General features: G+C 43.3%; 1 protein-coding gene across 4 annotated transcripts in view; it reads left to right on the forward strand.

Moving 5' to 3' along the window:
- CPNE1 (copine 1) overlaps window positions 1–17,564 on the forward strand; it is a 43,818-nt gene that overhangs the window by 12,862 nt on the left and 13,392 nt on the right. For all 4 annotated transcript variants that reach the window (XM_017836459.1, XM_017836456.1, XM_017836454.1 and 1 more), the window contains 6 exons: window positions 14,245–14,373; window positions 14,846–15,025; window positions 15,795–15,869; window positions 16,027–16,098; window positions 16,733–16,816; window positions 17,280–17,369. In XM_017836459.1, the coding sequence (XP_017691948.1) occupies window positions 14,245–14,373; window positions 14,846–15,025; window positions 15,795–15,869; window positions 16,027–16,098; window positions 16,733–16,816; window positions 17,280–17,369 (630 nt within the window). The remainder of the gene's footprint in view (window positions 1–14,244; window positions 14,374–14,845; window positions 15,026–15,794; window positions 15,870–16,026; window positions 16,099–16,732; window positions 16,817–17,279; window positions 17,370–17,564) is intronic.

The raw sequence follows: 17,564 nt of genomic DNA on the forward strand, positions 1-17,564 counted from the left end.
TCTCTGAGTGTCAGGAAGTGACATCCTGCTTTAACCTCCTTGGAACAATACCCTCGGTGACGCTGGTGTCCCGATGGCTTCAAGGGATGGAAAGAAGGTACTTGTGGTTATGTCAATGGCTAAGTTGATGTTTTTAGCAGCTCCTTAAGTGTTAGTGTCTGAGTACTACTGCTGAAACAAAGTAAGTGGTAAAGTGTTACATTCACAATGTGATTTCTGTTAAACATACCTTTTTTTTGTCCCATTCTAAATAGAAATGAATGTGATTAGTCAATGATAAACTTGAGACTTACATGAAAGAACTTCAATAGTTAGATGAAAGTGTGACTTAGTAATTCTGAGTTTCCAGCAGTTACACGTAAATGTTGCAGTCAGATTTTTGTTGTTAACACAAGTTAATTCTGTAATATCACAGGCAGCATTAAAGCCAGTTCTTTATTAACGAATTGTTGCTATTTTCTAAGTGTAGGTTTATGAGAGATTTGAGGCTCTGTAGGTTTAAAGATACTTGAAAGATGCTTTTTTCTTTTTTTTTAAAGTAGCATTCCTTTCATAGCATGTAGTGTTTTCCTTGAATGTCTGTGCTCTGAATTTGTGGCGAATGGAGAGGAGGATCGATGCAAAAATGACTGTAGTTGTGCACCAGATGACATTGAAACTCTGCCTTCTGAAAAACATACCTGCTGGTCAGTCCCAGGTGGCTCTGACTGCCCTTCAAGGCCTTGCCTATGCTGTGTGAGATTAGCAGCTTGTTTTGCTGAGAGTAGTTTGGAGCACTGAAGACTGTAGACTCTACAAAAAAGGATGTTTCCAGTTCCCGGGCACACCAGTGCTGTGATAATGATTGCAGGTGTTGTATTTTGTTCCTCCTCAGTCTTCTGCTGGGGTGGTTCCCAAGTTGCTGCTCCCTGCAGTGGTGCTGTTGGCCCTCAGCGGGTGGTTGAGCAGCGAGCACTGAACAGTGTTGGCCTTCTGGCCTGGAAAACTGGAACTGCTGCATGTTAGGGAGCACTTAAAGCCTCTGGGTGGCCTCTGCACTCTTTGAGAGCAGTTGGTTTAGACTGATTATTCAGATATGTGCATTAGACCCTGAACCAAAGAACTACAATTCCTGCTTAATATGGATTCTAGTGCAAAGAAAAGACTAGTTTCTATATTGATGATTGGTTGGAAAGAAGCAGTTTTGAAACTGGACTGATGTATTAGGAAACAATTAGGTTGAGTCTAGCTAGAGACATACAGAAATTAGTTTTATGTCAGTTTGCTTCTTTAGGTGTTGTGCAGGTGTTTCAAAAGAAAATGAGAGATGCTAAATTCTGTTGTAAGGTTTTCCAGAAACTGCTTTGGCCTGGAGGCAGAGACACCGAATACATTTGCTCATCTTTGCTCCTTTGCAGGTTTGCTGATGTTCCCCTCTCTTCTGTGACTGTGGGTTTTTTGTGGCTTTGGGAAAACTGAGCTAGAGTTTGTGTACAGAGCAAATGACTCTTTCTTCTGAAGGAAGAGGAAGGGAGGATGTCTGTTAAATGCTCCTGCGGGAAGAGTAACCTCAAGGTGTTCTCTTCCTATCTGTTTTTGGCAGCGAGAATGTGATTGTGGTTCAAGAATTTGCCTTTTCCACAGCAAACCTGTTGGTTGGTAGTAGGCACATTGATTTGTGGCTGTGTACTGGAGCCCACTGCTCTTTCCCTCTCTCATGACAGGTGGGTATAACCGGAGCTTGTTTTCTGTACAGATGGCTTTGTTGGTAATTTTCTTGGACATTTGTTACTATGTGGAATGTTTGGGTGTTGTTAGTGCTCCCCACCTCCTTGACCTAAATGCTTTTCCCTCCTGGGTATCAATACCTGTGGAAGAAAAGCAGCCCTGGGAGTGTTCCTTTTCTGTAGCTCCAGACTGAACACAAGTGTTGGATGGTTTGGCTGGGACTCTTCACTCGCCAGTGCTCAATTTTGTGCAGCTTCCTTTGTTATCCTTCTCCCGGGTTTGTGTGTGTTCATGTTCACAGCTTGGTGGCAGCTTTGGGGAGAAGCAGCCAGATGAATTCTGACCTGAGTGCCTTTACTGCTTCTGCAGAGGCAAAGCTTACTCCTTTGTGTCAGTCCCTCTTGTGTGTTCTCATGTCTCCAGCCTGAAGTTCAAATGGTCTTACTGGTTGCTTCCCAAATATATTAAAGTAAGCTTTCAGAAACAGGGAATGTGCTTTCTTTTAACATGAGTCTGATTTCCACAAAGTCAATTTTGTTGCTCTGTATTTGCTATTCTTACACCAGCCCCACTGGTTTTCCTCAACTTTTGAGAGTTCTTTGGCTATGAATCACTAGTGAATTAGACCTGATTGATCACAGATCACAGCCAGGAATAACTTCAGGGGCTGCAGTGGGCACTGCAGTGGGAGTGCAATTTCCCTGTGAAGTTTAAAACCGAAAAGTAAGGATTTGTAAGGCTTGTATGGGGGAAATAGGAATTGATCCTGCCTAAAACTCTTATGGCTGGCATAGCTTGGCTTTTTGTGCTGGAAGGCTGGTGACTCCTTGAGCTCTTCGTGTTGTTAACCAAGGAATAGTTTGGATGGTACCACTCTGGTGTCTGACCATCTGAAGGCAGGTGGAACTTCCAGCCAGCAGGTTGAGAGTTTGGAACAAATAGTTTCACATTGGCTGTTTGCCATTAGATGTGACTATGTGGATGTATCATTGCTCTGTGTGACAGTAGCATGCTTAGAAATGCTTTCTAGGCAGATTTAGGGGAGGGAAATAGCACTCCAGTCAGAACCTAAACTACTTAAAGAAATCCTTTTAGGTAATTTTGATTGAGTGCCTTTTATGATGACATTCACAAGACCTCTTTCAGTAAAATTTGAAGCCTCAGTGTAGCACCTCTTTGTTTCATGACCTTGCTGTGGTGGCATTTGCCAAAATGTTCGTCGTAATGTGAGCTTTTTATGAAACTTGATGAAAACAAAAGTACCATGGTTTTTAGCAATAAAACCAAAGCATTGCTGCTTGTTTTGAGGGGAGATGAACACGGAATGTGGAAAGTCCTTGCTTGTTTGAACACCAAGGTCAACTCTAAAGTGAAAATGATGGTTGCTGGTACTGTTTCATTATTAGGCAAGTGTTTACAAGAGCAGAATTTAAAAATTTCGTGTACTTGAGCAATACTAGTGCAACCAGCTACAAAAGCAAAGAGGCTAATTAAAGTAAAATTAGGCACTGGCAGTTCATTGACTGTACGGGAAACCGTTCCTTAAGGAGGGGAGGCAGAGTTGTTAAATGTCACTGCTACACTTGCCTGGGATTCCCCTACTCCGTTCCAGCAGTGCTGCAGAGCCTGCCTTCTGTGCTGCAGGTCCAGTCACATGAATAAATGGAGTGTTTGTAATAGTGCTTCAAGCTCTTCATATATAGACTTGAGTGCTTTCAGGAGGTAAGTGTGGGAGTGTTGGAGCGAATTTGTGTCCCAGTAACCAGTGTGGTAGTGGCAGAATGTTTCCATCCTCACTTGAAGGGCACATCAACATTAACATCAGGGAAGGGGCACTAGGGCTGAAATCGAGAGGTTGAGGCCAAACTTTCAACTTTAATCATAATGAAAACAACCAAGTGCTGCCCTAATCTAATGAAGAATGTTTGTGGTTCAGAAACTTCATATCTGAGCTTGTGTGAAAAAGAGCACAATAAACCAGTGACTAAGTAGTTAAATTTTTAACTGATCTGAAATGTAAATTCAGTTGTTAATGACAGAATAGTATGAGACAGGTAATTGATCTAAAGGAGTTAAACAGTTAAACTTGAGCCCTGCACTGTTGTGTGTTTTCTTAGGTTGTAAATCACACTAGTTTTTGGTTGTCTTTCCTAAGGTTTTTAAAGACAACTGTAGTTGTCACTTAAGTCAGTGTATATATAAAGCATTTAAACTGGGTGCATCTCTTAAAGAAAAAAGCCTTTCAAATATATGTAGAAAATTGCATACACAACACCATGACCTGCTGCACAAATGTTCTGAATTTTTTGAAGGCCTTTTTTGTCATGTGGACATTTATCCCTCCCTTTGAATAACTGACACTGTATTTTTGTTCAGATGATAATCCAGTGGCATTTCTTCTTTGCAGCACAAACACTATGTCATGCTATTTCTTTGAATGAGTAGTTAATATTTGGCTACTTTAATGACTCCAGGAGCAAAAGACTGTCTTTTCCTTCTGCTGGATGGCTTGTGCCATTTCTTTTATTAAATTTTGTCCTCAGTTGGGCCTGTAAAAATAACTTCAAGGAGCAAAAATAAAAAGTTTTCTGAAACCTAAAGTGCTTTGTTTTAAACAAAATAGTAAGTGAATTTACTATGACTCCTAATGAGTCTGCAGATAATGTTATAGCTCTGTGAAATACCAGCTATTTCAGTGCAGTGATGTGAGTGAGGATCATTTAGTTGTTAGTGTGAAAGGTGAGAGGAATCCCTGGAGTTCTGCCCCAGGCACGGTGGGTGGTGTAGTGTATAAACTTCCCCTGTGGCTTGTTTAGGCTTGAAAAGGTAGGAAGAACCTGGGGGTTTTTGAGTGTTTCTGAGCAGCTCACAGGTACTGTTTTCATCTTTCTGTGGTCTCAGATCCCTCTGCTGCTGCATCAGGTGCCCAGAGAAGCCCTGTTGGTGAAGGCGCTGCGATGAACAGCCGGCGTCAGGGATGCACGTCCTGGCTCTGGCTGCAGGCAGGCACTGCTCTGCAGACTGGGACCCGAGCTTCCAGGTTCACCTGATGGTGATAACTCCAAGTCTCTCTGCTTAGAGGGAATGTAATTTAATTCCTGCTTTTACAGCGGTTAAATTTACTCTAGGTTTTTCATCAGAGAGGTTTTTGCTTGGAGAATTCTGTCTGCCTCAGTTCGGTCATATTCATTAAAAAATTGTTGGAACTGTGAGAAACGAAAGATGCTCACTGGTGGGAGTTGTAGGGTTTCCAGGGGCTTGGCTGGCAGAGGCATGCTTTCCAAAGGGTGTGGAACACCTTTGTAGCAAATTCAAACCTACTGACAACGGGCTTCTTCGGGGTATAGGTTGTAAGGTGTCGCAGTGCACAGACCGATGGCAGACACGGAAGAAGCACTTGAGGAAATAGCTGTCTGTCTGCATTCGTGGAATCTCCCTTAATGCAGGGAGACTGTGTGGTCATTTTGGCCCACTTGGCTCTGAGACAAGTGGAATGGCTTGAATCCATTTTTGTAATGGGTTTGTGCTTCTGGGAAGGTACACTGGCATCTGGAACAGAGCAGAAAGGGAACACGAGGTCAGTTTGGTGTTTGTGGCTTTTATATTGTTCTATTGTTAGTCTGGGTGGGGGAAAGAAAAAACAACTTTTAAAAGCCCTTGCCATATCCTTTCTTTTATTCGACTTCCTTGATGTCAGGTTTTGTGGTGGTGGATTTTTTAGATTCTTCTGTTTCAAAGCATCATTCTGCAGCAGAATAGGATGGAGAAGTTAGGATGTTCATACTGCAAATGGTGAGAGTGGCAGAAAAATAGTCTGGGAGTGTGAATTTAAAAAAAAGCATATACTCAAAAGGAGAAAGAAGAACTGAAAGTGTTGGAATTAGAAAGCCTCAACTTGCCCTGAATAAATCAAAGAAATCAATTTCTTGGGAGTACTGCAGAAGCAGTATTAAGGTTTTTTTCCCAGATTATATTTCATGAGCTAGATTCAAGATTAAAGACCCTGAAGAAGAAAGCCTGAATTATATAATGTGAAGGGATAATGTGATTCTGTAAGGTGTGAGAAGTTGAAAGATCACTTCTGCTTTATGTCCTTACTAAGTTTTTAGGCAAGAGTTGTCACTGTGCAGTAGTAGCTGCAAGGCAACTGAGAATAGTCTAAAGAATTCCTCTGGAGTCTCTCAGCCATTTCAGGTGATCATTCAGCAAGTGGAATAGAACCAAGAAAGCATGGCAAGCTTTTCATTGACCAAGTGGCTGTTGGTATTATGTGGCTACCAAAATTCTTCATATGAATTTGATAAAGCAGCAAAGGTCAGTAAACTGTGTTGTTGGCATATTTATTTTTAGTCTTATTTTGAACTCATGCTGTTGGCACAGCATGTACTGGTCTGGGCAGATGGACTGAATGAACTTCTGCCTTGGAGTCACTTGTGGGATACTATGGCTAGTTTTGGGCAAGGGGGTAAAATCGTGTGGCTGTAGTGTGAGTCCAGGGTGGTTTAGGTTTAGGTTTCCAGCCTTTGGGAAGGGTAGAGGGTGTGAAAGGGATTGGCAGAATGAGAGCCAAGACATCACTTCAGGAATGGTGGGTGCGTGTCAGGGAATGGTGTGTGAGGTACTTGCAGGTGATGCTGCAGTGGAGTTGAAGAACCAAAGAGGATGAGCATGGTGGAGTCTTTGCTCTCAGCTTGACTTTGGACTAAAAAGTGGAAGATTTAGTCCTCGCCAGCTGGATCTGCCAGGGGCATGGGACAGAATGTTTGGCTGTTTGTGCCTGAGGTGGAAATAGCTGGAGTTCTGAGGGAAAGAACAAGAGCTTACTCCAGAAAGGCAAAGATGACTTGCAATGTAAAATACATGTTTGGGGCTTTTACAAAGGTCACTGTGGTTGAGCTTTTAAGTCTGTTTTTCAGTTAAGTTTTTCTTTATGTTACAGTAATAAATACCTGAGAATCATGGTGAGGGGAAAGAAAAAGTGGTTGAGTAAATATGAAAGGAATGGGAAAAAAATCTTACTTTTTGGGAAGAGTCAGTGAGCACCTTTAGGATTGCAGCTTAAATCCAGTGATTGACTTCAAAGCCCCAAGCTCCTTTAAGTTAGTTTTTCAAGGAAATGGGTTTTGATATTCTGCTACTTAATGCTATGATGAACTTTTAAACATGTTTTCTTTGCATGAAGAGGTTGGAAAAAGCAACAGGTTTTGCTGAAGTTCAGGTGTTAATATGAACCTCTTTGTAATTTAGTATGTTCCAAACTAGTATTCGAAATAATTTCCTTTCTGACCTATCAGTTTCTTTACTTATTTCTCAGAAAAGGAGGGAATATATATATAGTAGAGGCATGCATAGGCATTTCTTTGAGCTTGTCAGTTTTGATTAAGGGGGATATTAACGGTGTATAAGTTAGCAGTGAACATGGAACAGTGTAAAGGTGAATTTGTAGACGAAGGTCTTGGTTTCTTGGAGTTGGTACTTGGCTTTTGTTCCTTGAGGGGGCAAAGCTGCAGTAAGGAAGATGAATTGACTCAAGTTCTTGTTTGCATTTTTTGCTGGTAATTACATTCCCATTTGTGATTTTTTTTTATTCTAGCTTTTTTTTTTTTTTAAACTGTTCTAAGCTTGTTATTATTATAAATGGGAGCTTTGCCTCCTCAGTGGGTCTGTGCAGCAGACAACTCAGTGAGCAGAGCCAGTTGTGACTTGTGTGAGTTGTGCAGCCCCCGAGGTGTGTGGCAGTCGATGAGCTGTTGGCACGAGGCCTGCAGTCCAGTCCAGAGCTCGGGGCTGGGCTGTCCTGCTGCTCTCCTCTGCATCACCCTGTGGGAAACACGGGCCTGTCCTCCCTGGGAGCTCTCGTCCCTGCAATTAATGTCTGATGAACCATAGGCTCTCTGTACCAGGACTGAATCCAGCTTCCAGAGCAGTTTGGAAAGGTGTTCTTAATAGTATTCACTGTTCTCTATCTTTTATAACAATTAGGAGATGCCTTTTGTTTCAGGTTATATGTCAAATTTGTAATAAGTTAATTAACCCTCTTTTATGTGTGGTGACAGATAGCTTGGTACACAGTATGGAGAAGAGTGAGTGTCCTGACCTGTAGTGATGTTGATCTTAACCATCCCCACTGCAAACCACCAGGAATAATGAACTGGCAGAAAAAATTGTAGCCATTTATATTTTCTGCAGAGCTTCTGGGGCTGTGGGACAAGGCTCTGTGGCCCATGGAAGAGCTGGTGTGCTAGAAAAAGCCTTTATTGACGAATAAAATCTGTGGACTGTGGTCTTTCTCATTAGACTCTCTTAATCTCAGTTTAAAATAAAGATGCATTTTAGTGCATCTAGTAGTACAAACCTGGCTATATGATTTCTTCTAGACCCTTACAGGACTCAGAAAAGGAGGATCAAATTAGAATTTTTATTTTGATAATAGATTTAGAAAGTCATGCTGACCTTAACACCAGAAGTAGCTTTGTATTATCAAAAACCAAAATGTAACAGGCTGCCCCCTGAAAATTGAACTAGTAATGGGAAAAAAGCATTGCTTCTGCTGGTCTGCACATTCTGGGATCACAGCAGAAAAAAGAGAGAAGCTGTTTTGAAGAAAGTTGGGTGATAGCTGCAAGACATGGGATTAAACTAAGCAATAGACAAGGATGAAGGGACATTAGGTTTTTGGGAAGTGCAAGGTTAATTACCTGGGATGCTGTATTACATGTGTTGGGTTTGTTTCTGGAGTTGTTGGGCAGCATAAGGCCAAGATGATGAGAACTGCATTTGGCACACACTGCTGGCAGGATTGCTGATGTCTGTGCAGAGTTTGAAAGCAGAACGTAAGGCAGGAGCTGTGTTCAGTCCAGGACTGAGCGAGCTCACTGGAAAGCACTGGAGCACGTGCACTAAAGCCTCGAGCTTGAGTTAACCAAGGTGTTAAATTAATGTCTAATATGTGATGTATGCTGAAATAGAGCCTGTTGGATATCCTCTACAGCGTTCTGTAGCTGATGAGAATTTCTCAGTGTGATTAAATGGGAACAAAATGCAGGTTTTCTTGTGCTGAATCCCTGCTTGGATTTCATCTCGGGGCAGCAAAACCAGGCTGATCTGCAAGGCTGTGTTCAGTGATAGTGCTAATGTTTGCTCTCCAGGAGACATCACTCCTGGCACTACTAAAAATGCTGCTGATGGTGTTTGATGCCATGAATTGTTATGTTTTTCTTGTCCTCTGAGCGATTCGGGGGGTTCTGTGAGCTGCCTTGCTGAGGTGATTCAAGTCACAATGCCCTTCTCACCCTGTGCTTGCTGTCTTCACCTTGTCCTCCCCAGCCTAAAGGGGAGCCTCTGACCTTCAGGCTTCCTGAGGGGTGGAAGTGTATCAAACAAATGATGTAATTCAATAATTCTCACCTTAGGCAGTCCAACACTTGGTCCTTAATTGACTAAATGGTGACACTCCTACACAAGGGGTAAGTACAGAGAAGTTTATGTTTCAGGCACCCATATGTGTCATTTTGGGGAAATGCAAGACTCTCCAAAGCTCTGAACTAGAACAGCTAAAACTTAATCACTGTTGTTTTGGAGTTTTCTTCATCTATAGGTACACAGTTCTTTCTTCTCTTACATTTGACTTGCTTTTAAGCTTTGGTTAAACCGAATCACTAAGGGAATAATAAATTTAATATTAGACTTGTCTATGTGTTGATTTTCTTTATGTTGGAGAATGTTCTTTTCTATGAGAAAGGAAGTTGCTTTTTTGCAGAAAGATGAAAAACATGAAAAGGGTTGGAAGTTCTGAAATGCTTTTAAGAAACTTGAGGAAGTAGCAGGTAATTCCTTATTCTTCTGAATGGGTAGCATAGGTGTCCTATGTGATTTTCCTAGAATGTAGCATTTTCTGGGCCTGCTTTGATTATTTAGGACCGACTTCTTTACTGCTGCGTTTCATTTTGGTGTAGAACAGCTCTGTTGGAAAGATGAGATTTATCTTTCCATGTGTATTACACAGCTGTTGAAGTTTATGGTCATCTTTACAGGGTGGTATGCACAGTGAAAATGATTTTGAATTTTTAAACTGGACCTCAGTTTGGTTGTCTGGGCACTTCTTAACGTGTACCTAGTCTGTGTTGTACTTGAGTAAGTGGGAATGACATCCTGGTTGGGCAGTGAAAGACTTCTCTGGAGTGTGTGCTTGCAGATTTCTAGGAATAGCATTTTGCTCTAGAGTTTGTAGGGATAACATGGGTAACGTATTATTTTTTTCTTCAAAATGTGGTGTTATATCATGTGCAGTTCTAACTAAAGGGAAAAAATAGAGGTGTTTGATGGATCTGAAGCTGAGGTTTGGAACCTTCCCTTGAGGAAGTGATGTACAGAATTTGGCTCAAGATGAAGCTTCACAGGTGATGCCTCTCACCAGGGAGCTCCCCGAGCTGTGGGAGCACTGGATCAGATGTGTGTGGCTTTTGTCAGTGTAACTGTTGTTCATGGGGGTGTAACATGACCACAGTTGTGATTTTACAGGCTGTCTTGACCAACAGCACTTACCTGGTGGCTTGCTTGTGCTGCCTTTTCCTTTGAACCCGCTGTGCTGGGATGTAGCCAGTAGCTCTGTTTTCTGTATTTCAAATAGAATTTGAATTTATTATAACTTTTGGAGTCCATTTCTACTTGGCAAACTGAATTTCTGTGTCTGGAATAGTTTTGTGACTTCCAGACCGTGCTGTACTTTAATCTGCCAGTGGCAGTCAAGTTGGAGATTGTTAAACTGTCATTATTGCAAGCTGATCTGTAATAAATCCTTTATAAATGAAATGTGATACCTTTATGGAAAGCAGTTTGCTTTAGCTGCTGATTTTGCTTGGGAAATATTCACTGTCATCTGTAAAACAGAAGGTTCAAATAGTAGACATCAATATTAGTTATCAAGGATGGCTGTGAGGGGTAAATAAGAAATCAATGCATTTTAGAATTTCTGGAACTGTTGGAAAATAGAAAAAATTGAACGTTGCAACAAATGTGAATATTCTTTCATCATAAATATTGTTGCAGGTCTAAAAGCTAAACTTATTTTGTGTGTATGAATGGATATAAATAAGGGTGCTCTCTGAAAACCCAGGGAAACAACATGAAATGTGATTTTGAACTGTTGATTCGAGTGTGCAGGCTGAATGCAATCGGTGTTCTTGAGTGTAGATGAGGAAGAAAGGAAGGCTGTTAATAAAAATAATACACCCCCGGGTTCTTTCAGTTTAATTACACCAAATGTGTGCTTAGCCTGAGATGAGAGCCTTCGTGCACTGCTCGAGCTTAGTAACCACTGGAGCCTTTCTGTCGTGGCGTGGCCATTGCACAGCTCTGGTAAGTGGTGAAGCACCTGCTGATCCCTGTGCTTGTCTCTGGGAGGGAGCTGGCACGTGCCAGCGGGGCAGCTCCCAGTGATGAAATGCCAGGATGCTGTTGCAGGGTTGTGTGGAAGTGCAGAACACAAAGAAAGCATCACAGGCTGAAAGAGGAATGGGGAGAGGGGATTAGGGCTGGGGTGGTTCTGAGTCCAAGGACTAGTTGCTGGTGTTTTCAAAGCTTTTGGGATGGTCACTCCTCTCGGAGGAAGGGAACTGGGACTTTGTGGAGAAGGGCGGAGATGAAAGTCAACTGATTGACTTTCATTTAGGATGAACTATTCAGTTTTTTTTAGAAAGATGCAATTACTATAGTAAATTACAGTTTACTGTGAAAATGAAAGCAAATTCCAGAAATCTTGCTTTAGGGAGGAAAAGAGAAAATTTGAGCCCATATTATCATAATGAAATCCTGTTTAAAAATCACTGATAACTGAAGTTGGGGCTAGTTTTCCTAATTGCTGAGGAACTTCACTATTTTTTCTTTCCATTTGGTTTTTTTGTATGTGTGTTTAGGGATGCTTTTGATTTTTTTGATCTTGTCAGATGCAGGCAGGTTTCCAGAGATTTATGCTGCTCAGTAAGTGCATGAGCAGAGTGACTGGGCGAAGTTGCCTAAGTGGGGGCTAAGCAGATCTTCAGGCTTGGCTGAAATGGATGCTGTGTCTTAACAGACCAACTACTCCTCACTCTTGCTGCTGGGATGTCTATGATCAGGGTTTTCTTCTGCTGTTATTCAAGGAATGGATTGATACTGGAGAACATCATACAGTGTGTTTGGAAAGCTGTGAAGTGAAAAGAAGGTTGTGTGGGCTCTTTGAGGACATCCATGGGCAGTAATATAGAAACAATTGCTGGCTGAGGTTCAAACTGATGTTTTCAGATTAAACATGAATTTTTTTATCCGAGTCTCTTAAGGAGCCATCCTTCTTCATTCTGTAAGGATTCTGTCTGTAGTTGTTAAAGCCACTTTCTTGTTATCCCCTGAGTTGATGAGGAAGGAGTACAGCTGATTAGAAGGACAGCTCCTGCTCAGTCACTCCCAACAGCTGGCCTGGCTGTGCTCTCTTGGGTTTCAGTTGTCATGTGCACCAACCAGTGCTCTTTGATCTCTGGATAGAGCAAGGAGATACAGTGGGAAAGGAGTCCTTGTGGTTTGTAACTTCCCCAGGACTTCAGCCGAACATCTGGGCTGTGTTTCAAGGGAAATCCTTTGCCATTACTAAATCCAAAACAGTTGGATGGGACAGGCTTCTGAGTATTAGGGTACTGAAAGACAAATCCTTGAAAGTGATGTATTTTTATGATTTTATTGCTCCTGACCTGGAGAAGAGACTCAAGTAGCAGATGAGAGGTGATTGGGTTTGAGAACTTGCATCCCTTCACCTGCTGGCTTCATTGTGTGGCTTAACAGTTCCCATCTCAGACTCTTCCTTTTTGGAGTCTTTGTAACATGGAATAAATATGTACAGGCTTGTTCTGAGTGCATCTTGAGACCTGCAGTAGTGGCTTCCTCCCAGAAAGGGACCACAGCTGATTGGGGATCTAAAGCTTATGGGGGGCTGTTTCTTTGAGGTTGACTTTACTCCTGATCCTTTCAGCTCTAGTGGAGAGGAAAGGTGCCTCCTGTTAGTACAGAAATGTCTGTGGTAGTAGAGGAAAACAGAGGCAAAATGTTGGCAGGGGAGCCCAGACTGGATATCCTGACCTTCCTTGTTGTCAGCGGGTGTTGTACAAATTTGTAGGGTCGTGTGGAACCGCAGAGTGCGCAGATGTGAGGCTGTGTGAGATGTAAGCTGGTCTGGTGGAATGGCATGTGTGGATGAAGAAAAAACCTGGTACTTGTGACTTGGGATTTTAGGATAAATGTATTTATTAAAGGTAATGGTTTCTTCTGTGAATCTTATTTGAGGTTGAAGGCAACTGAATGGAAGATGGATGGCTCCAGCCAGTAGTTTGAACAGTTGACCAGACTCCTTCAAACAAGCCTCTTTGAAAATGCTGGCTTTAAAACAGATGATATGATGATGACCTTAGTTGAAAGCTGAAGCTGAACTATGATTGTCTTAGCCTAAAGCTTTGCTAATTCTTACTGAGTGCTGGTTTTGTGCTGCCACCATTCTGGAGCATCTGAGTGCCGTGCACTGGTGTATTAAGTGACGTCGTTAACATCTGTCCAGGGCAGATTGCAGACTGGGATGTCCAAGGGATTAAAGGTTGTGCAATCTCTTCATCTCTTCAAGATAAATATTTACACCCTGCAAGTATGAGAAAGCCATGGGATACTCGAGTACTAGAAAGACCAAACAAATAATTGCTTATTTTCCAAACTCCAAAGGAACTTCTCTATGAAGTGTTCCCATTTAAAGCATTTGTTAGAGCCTTCAAACTGTCCAGTCTCTGTAATGTTTTGATGCTTGAAGGTTTGCCTTCTGAATTCCGTTTTGAGAATTAGAGCTGTTCCTCGAACAGAAGCGTCTGCAGTTCCATGTGCAATAACACGTAGTTAATCCCCGGTCACGGGCTGATGTTAAGGTTTTTCGGAAGAGAGCAGGGCAGAGCACGGGTGCTCCGTGGTTTCCATGGGGGGTCCCTGCAGGCAGGGGGGGCTCTGGCGGAGCTCCCACCGCGAGGGGCGAGTCTCGACTCTCCGGGGTCCCTGTCCCTGTCCCTGTCCCTGCGCGGGGCTGTGAGCGCCGGCCCCGGAGAAGGGGCTCCTCTGCTGGAGGAGCGGCACCGGGGCAGAGGGACGGGCCCTGCGGGGGCAGCGGGAGCGACAGGCAGAGCCCGGCAGGAATAGGTGGATACAGGAGCCGAGGGACGGCGGCGGGGCGAGCCGGGGGGCGCGGCGGGCTCTCTCTTGTGCCCGGGCTCTCTCTTGTGCCCGGGCTCTCTCTGTGCCCAGGGTCTCTCTGTGCCGGGGGCGCGGCGGGCTCTCTCTGTGCCCGGGCTCTCTGTGCTCGGAAGCTCTCTGTGCCCGGGCTCTCTCTGTGCCCGGTCTCTGTGCCCGGGCGCTGCCCGTGCCCGGGGGCGGGAGGGGCGGGAGGGTCCGTGCCCGCAGCGCCGGTACCGCGGGGCCCCGCCCCGGCCGGGCCGCGCCCCTGACGCTCCGCTCCGCTCTGCTCTGCTCTGCCCGCAGATGGCCGCCTGCGTGTCCCGGGTGGAGCTGTCCGTGTCCTGCCGCAGCCTCCTCGACAAGGACCTGCGCTCCAGGTCGGACCCGCTCTGCGTCCTGCTGCAGGATGCGGGGGGCGGCCGCTGGGCTGAGGTAAGAGCGGCCCGAACGCGCCCGGTCTCCCCCTTTCCATCCCGCAGGTTTTCCTAGCCGAGTGTGTGACACGCTGAATTCGGATTTTCAGTTGGTGAGCAGTCCTGTTGCCCACGCTCAAACCTGCAGTGGTTTTGTTAGTCGCTCGCTCTTTTGCTCAGAGTTGCATCAGGAGGTTCGTTTGCCTGTTACAGTATAACCTGCCCCAGAGCACACACTCCAGAATACAGTGTTTCACCAACTTTTTCCCCCTCATTGTCAGAATTTTCCCATACATTAATGTTTATTTTCCAGTGCCGTTTCCTTTCCTGGTGAGCCATCGGTCAGCCTGGTTCATCTCCAAACACGAGGTGTGGTCGGGCGTGTGTAGCCCTGCTGGTGCCTGGTTCACCCGGTGCGAGTAAAAAGCTGTGTGGGAGAACGTGAGCTTCTTCCTCGCCATTAACAGCTTTGCTCCTGTGTGTTTGTGCAGCTGGATCGCACGGAGAGGATCAAGAACTGCCAAGACCCTGAATTCTGCAAGAAACTGGTTGTGGATTACTACTTTGAGAAAGTGCAGAAGCTGAAATTCGGTGTGTATGACATCGATAACAAGACCTTGGATTTAAATGATGATGACTACCTGGGAGGGATTGAGTGCACGCTGGGACAGGTATGTGGAGGTGTGTCAAATGATCTACAAAGTAGCAGCAAGAGTTGGGTATGTTATGAAAAATTAGGTGAATATCTGCTTTATCAAAGGCTTTGTACACATTCAAATTTGAAAACACACTGTTAAACATGTTAGTTTGCGTTACTGTTGAACATAGTTAGAAAAATCATTGTGTCAATCACAAAGTGAAGGTTAGAAATACACATGATGTGTAATTAGTGGCTTAACTTAGGAGGCACTTGTAGCACCAAAGGCAGTTTGGGAGTAAGGAAACAAGAGAGCTTGGAGAGCTCTCATGGAGCTTCCTTTGCACAAAGGGACCATCAGGCAGTAACTTTGAGGAAATAAGACTGCTGGAGATTCGGTACTTGTTTCCTGAGGAGGGGTTTGTATAGTGAGGTAGGAGAAGAAAAGTGGGGCTCACATTTATTAAAGAAAGACTCAATAAATTTAATACTATTTTCTGGTTTTTGTAGCTTTTTGGCTCTTGTGTCACAGAGGCAGCAAAACTAGACGGCTACAGTTAACTTTGGAGATGTGTTTGTGGGCATCTTACAGTTAACTTTGGAGATATGTTTCCTGGATAGTGAGAGAAGATAACTTTCAGACTGTGTAGCCATTCAGAAGCACAAACTTATGTCTGTCACTGTTGGTAATGCATTTAAATCTTCTTAGAACTTTTAGGAGAGTTTGAAAATTTTGCACCTGAAGAAGAATTCTTTGCCCTCTGTCTAACTTGATATTTAGATTATCTGTCTTTTAACCTTAGGTTGTGTCCAGCTCTGTGTTCACTCGACCGCTGGAATTGAAGCCGGGAAAGCCAGCAGGGAAGGGCACTATTACGGTAAATAAGGGTTTTGTGGGGAAAACTCTTTCATATATTGGCTGGGACAAAGCGGCATTTCTGGTTTTGTGTTAAGAGTTTCTTTCACGGACAAAGTATGAGCAGAACTCTGATCTCTTGTTTAATTTTTTTTTACCCCTAAATTTCTGTGGCACAGATTTCAGCAGAGGAGATTAAAGATACCAGGGTTGTGTACCTAGAAATTGAAGCCCAAAACTTGGACAAAAAGGTATTGACTTTTTAAAAATTACATTGCATGCTTCTGTAGTAGTTACAGTTTGTGCCTTTTGTCCAGGAACCTCTCCGTGTTTGCAGACATTCAGCTAAGACAGTAATCTATGCGTGTTACTTACAGTGCAGTCAACTGGAGACACAATTTCATGTTGGAAACCACAGTGTCAAACCAGAAACTCAACTGCCAGGTTTAGGTTTTGGGGCATTAATTTGGCTTTGGAACATTATGTATATTAATAGAGTTTGGCTACATAATTGTCTTCGCTGAGTACTGTAGCTGTAAAGTGATCTTTCTGTATTTTCATTAAAGAAGAAAAGATGGAAATTTAGGTGTGCTGCTCATTGTTATTTGAAGCCAAAGACCAATCCAGGGATTTAGTGACCTAACTTCTCAGTCAGCAAAATGATGTGATTTATACAGTGACAAACATGGTCTTGGAACTGAACTGATAAATTCTGATGATTTATAAAGTGCAGCAGTTTGAAAGAGAAAAATAAAAGTAAGGAAAGAAAACAAATGTATAGTTTGTTTGACTTTGTGCTTTGTTTGAAGTATTGTGTACTGATGAGCCAACTCTTTACTCATTTTGGATAAAATGTGATGACTTCTGCTGGGTTTTTGTTTGCAGGATTTCTTAGGTAAATCAGATCCGTTTCTGGAGTTTTACAAGCAGGGTGATGCTGGAACATGGCAGCTCGTGTACAGATCAGAGGTAGTATTTCCACACAGTGTTTTTCCTGAGATGATCAGACAGTTAATTCCTACTGAGAGTGGGAGTCCCACTCCTGGTCATGCTTTGCACCGGGTTTGCAGAGAAAGTTGTACCCTATGAAAAGGAATTCTGCTAACTGAGCCTGCAGCAAATTCTTTATTTGCTGCCTGTTTACTGGATGAAGCTGCTGAGTGAGGAGCCTGACCACAGACAGCAAGTGAGAAGAGTGACTCTCCTCCCTTTTCGTGGGTTGAGCTGTTAGGTTGTCTTGGCTCTCAAATTGAACTTAACCCTGAACATCTGTCTTTTATTTCTGACAGAGCTGTTGCTTGGCTCTCGATACATGTCAGGGTTGAACTGACTGAGGCTGTTCTCAGCTTGCCATGCAGAGCCCTCATGTCATGTTTCTTAGTGACTTGCATGCTGCATCCCTCACATGACATTATGCTGAAATTTTTTTAAGGTGATCAAGAACAACTTAAATCCATGCTGGAGGAAGTTCAGTGTTCCCTTGCAGACGTTCTGTGGTGGAGATTTTAATAAACCTATCAAGGTACAGCCTTCAGAAATTCTTTGTTTGTTGTTACAAGTCATCTGTTCTCTGTTTATGCTAACTATGAGTTATCAGGCTGTCTAGTCATATTTTAATTTTTAGATTGCCTTTCTAGAATTGTAGCGTGGCAGGTAAGTGATCATATTCTGTTAAGTATGTCTGTATTAAAATATTATGAATTTTCAAATTGAGAAG

This window comes from Lepidothrix coronata, unplaced genomic scaffold (assembly GCF_001604755.1).
Source record: "Lepidothrix coronata isolate B3197 unplaced genomic scaffold, Lepidothrix_coronata-1.0 Scaffold278, whole genome shotgun sequence".
Taxonomy (NCBI): domain Eukaryota; kingdom Metazoa; phylum Chordata; class Aves; order Passeriformes; family Pipridae; genus Lepidothrix; species Lepidothrix coronata.